General features: G+C 36.6%; 1 protein-coding gene across 1 annotated transcript; it reads right to left on the bottom strand.

Annotated features, from left to right (window-relative positions):
• Nucleotides 1-2,235: 2,235 nt before the first annotated feature.
• Nucleotides 2,236-3,074, bottom strand: LOC123962164 (heat shock 70 kDa protein 1-like). Its single transcript, XM_046038128.1, has one exon. It carries the CDS (start codon nucleotides 3,007-3,009, stop codon nucleotides 2,440-2,442), a length of 570 nt encoding a protein of 189 aa, XP_045894084.1. The 5' UTR covers nucleotides 3,010-3,074; the 3' UTR covers nucleotides 2,236-2,439.
• Nucleotides 3,075-3,080: the final 6 nt, after the last annotated feature.

Here is a 3,080-nt window from a genome sequence, read left to right as displayed (position 1 = left end):
ATTTATTTATTTTATTTTTAATATTTATTTTATTTTTTTAACACACACAAACACACCCTTACTGTTTTATTTATTTATTTTTAATATGTTTTTATTTTTTTAACACACACAAACACACACACCCTTACTGTTTCATTTATTTATTTTATTTTTAATATTTATTTTATTTTTTTAACACACACAAACACACCCTTAGTTTTATTTATTTATTTTTAATATGTTTTTATTTTTTTAACACACACAAACACACCCTTACTGTTTTATTTATTTTATTTTATTTTTAATATATTTTTATTTTTTCAACACACACGCACTTATTATTTTATTTTTTTAACACAAACACACATACGCTTTCATTACTTTACGCTTTAATTACTTGTTTAATGAAATGTATGGGGTTGATTGTTGTTATGTAGTATGTATGATGCTTTGGCAATATTGTTGTTAATTGTTGCCAATAAAGCTATTTTTGAATTGAATTTATAATCAACTAATTAATACACTTCAGAAATTCCAACTAAAATATAGGGACTTTTGTGGTAAACAAGAAAGGACTGGTGCCACCGGAGGAAAAAGGACCTGATGGCCACCTTATGCATGCAAACTGAAACACATTTCGAATTTTAATCCTCTTACTTTGAAATGGAAAGTAGTGCAAACGTAGTTAAGTTGTTTTAACTTGAAACTGTGAGTTAGAATAATGCAGAAATGTACATGGTCAGACTAGTTAAGGAAAGTCTTTCTTACATTGATTAAGTAACAGAATTATTTGTTTTAACTCAAAGTCTAAAGTTGAACCAAGATATAAAAAGATCGATCAACTAAAAAACACAACGTTGAGACAACTAGAACACTGTAAATGTCAACTTTATGAACTCGAGATGAAACAAAGGCAATCTATAAGTTGAGTAAACGTACATTAGACTCTCTTGAAATGTTTTGCAGATTAGATCAGCTCAAACTGCCGACCTGGATGATGTAACGGTTTAAACTGATTATAATCCTGAACTGAACCACAGACATCAGTTTCAGTTTAGTTCTTATCTGCTTTCACTTCTTGGCAGTTTCTCCTTGACTTCTGGTGGCTACTGACACAGGAAGTTCAGTGATCACACCTCAAGATCCACATTAAGGAGACACTCTCATGGTTTAGATGGAAACAGCAAGCTAGTTTTTATTTACAGAAAAATGAAACGATGGATGATGACAGCACACTTTCTTAAACAAATCCTAAACTTATACCACCGGTCAAAAGATTTATCACACCCCCATGTTTCTAGTTTGTATGTAAACACAAGAAGTTGTGAAAAACCTTAAATGGTACAAAAGTAAGCAGCAAACTGCCAAAGTTTAAAAAACGTTTTCGTCACGTTTTACAGATCTAAAATTAACAATTAATTTCACCTCATTAACACAAACTGTTCACTGTAGAAACGTGTTGCTGCATCAACTTTCAAGATTTCATTTCCTTCCACTGCTGCAGAATAACCAGAGAAGGTAGAGACAAAGTTTAGGTGAGCAAAAAACAAAAGTTATTCTGCAGCAGTGGAAGGAAATGAAACACATTTCTACAGTAAACAGCTTGGAACAGCCAGTTAACACACCCTCAGAAGCTTTATTTGTACTATATTGTATATATTATATATAATATTAATAAGGAAGACAGAGCAGCTGGTCATCAATTGATCCTACAGTGAATAATGAACAAAACTCCTTCATTTAATTGTTAATTTTAGATCTGAAAATGTCAGTTTTGGTGACATAAACATAGCTTTTAAATTTTGTACCATTTAAGGTTTTTCACTGGACTTGAACAACCTAGATTTACATACAAACAAGAAACACGGGGGTGTTCTAAAACGTTTGACCTGTAGTGAAAAGGTATTTAAAAGCTGAAAGGCTCTTACAGCTGTTAGATAATCTGCCAAAGTTTAAGTGTTATTGTGACATCTGGTGGTTTTTCTAAAAACTGCACTGCTTTGATTTAAAGGGTCACACATAAACATGATTTACCTCAAATTTCACAATGTGTGCTAGTAAAGAATGTTTGAATAACGAGGTCATTTTTATATAAAACATCTGTTATCATTTAAGAATAACTCAAATATTTAGTATTCTGAAGTACTAGGGTTTCTGTTTGCAATAATCTCCAGTTTCATTTTATGTTGAGTTCTGATGACTCCATTACCAACTCAAATCATATTAATAAAAACTTGCAACATGAAAATCAAAAGATGCATAAAGGTTTTTTATCTTTATTTTATCTTTTTGTAACGTCCAGCAACGATATAAAAACATCTGAAAAGCCAGTTCTCAAAATGTCTGTTAAACTTACACATTGTAGATCGAAGGATGTAAAACTACAAAACATGAGGTATAAAGTTTATAATTGCACATTAAACAGTCCCGGTGATCATAGAGTCCATGTGAAGGGCCACTTTAGTCCACCTCCTCAATGGTGGGCCCCTGGGAGCCGGCTCGTGCCTGCTCTCCACAGCTTCCGGCGGGCATTCCTCCCTGATACAACTTGCTGATGATGGGGTTACACACTTTCTCCAGCTCCTTCTGCTGGTGCTGGTACTCCTCTTTATCAGCCAGCTGGTTGTTCTCCAGCCAGCTGATGGTCTCGTCACACTTCTCAATCAGCTTCTTCCGGTCCTCCTCGCTAATTTGGCCCTTCACCTTCTCGTCCTGCACGGCGCTCTTCGTGTTGAAGGCGTAGGACTCCAGGGAGTTCTTGGCGGAGACTTTCTCCCTCTGAAGGTCGTCCTCAGCTTTGTATTTGTCGGCGTCCTGCACCATCCTCTCGATCTCTTCCTTGCTCAGCCGGCCCTTATCGTTGGTGATGGTGATCTTGTTCTCTTTGCCGGTGCTTTTGTCCACCGCAGACACGTTCAAAATGCCGTTGGCGTCCACGTCGAAGGTGACCTCGATCTGCGGGACCCCTCGCGGAGCGGGCGGGATTCCCGTCAGCTCAAACCTGCCCAGCAGGTTGTTGTCCTTGGTCATGGCTCTTTCCCCTTCGTAGACCTGGATCAGGACCCCGGGCTGGTTGTCGGAGTAGGTGCTGAAGATCTGGG

This window comes from Micropterus dolomieu, linkage group LG02, assembly GCF_021292245.1.
Source record: "Micropterus dolomieu isolate WLL.071019.BEF.003 ecotype Adirondacks linkage group LG02, ASM2129224v1, whole genome shotgun sequence".
NCBI classification, from domain to species: domain Eukaryota; kingdom Metazoa; phylum Chordata; class Actinopteri; order Centrarchiformes; family Centrarchidae; genus Micropterus; species Micropterus dolomieu.
This window is presented reverse-complemented; position numbering and strand designations above follow the sequence as displayed.

Coding starts and splice junctions, on each gene's coding strand:
- LOC123962164 (XM_046038128.1), bottom strand. CDS start 3,009: ATGACCAAGGACAACAACCTGCTGGGCAGGTTTGAGCTGACGGGAATC.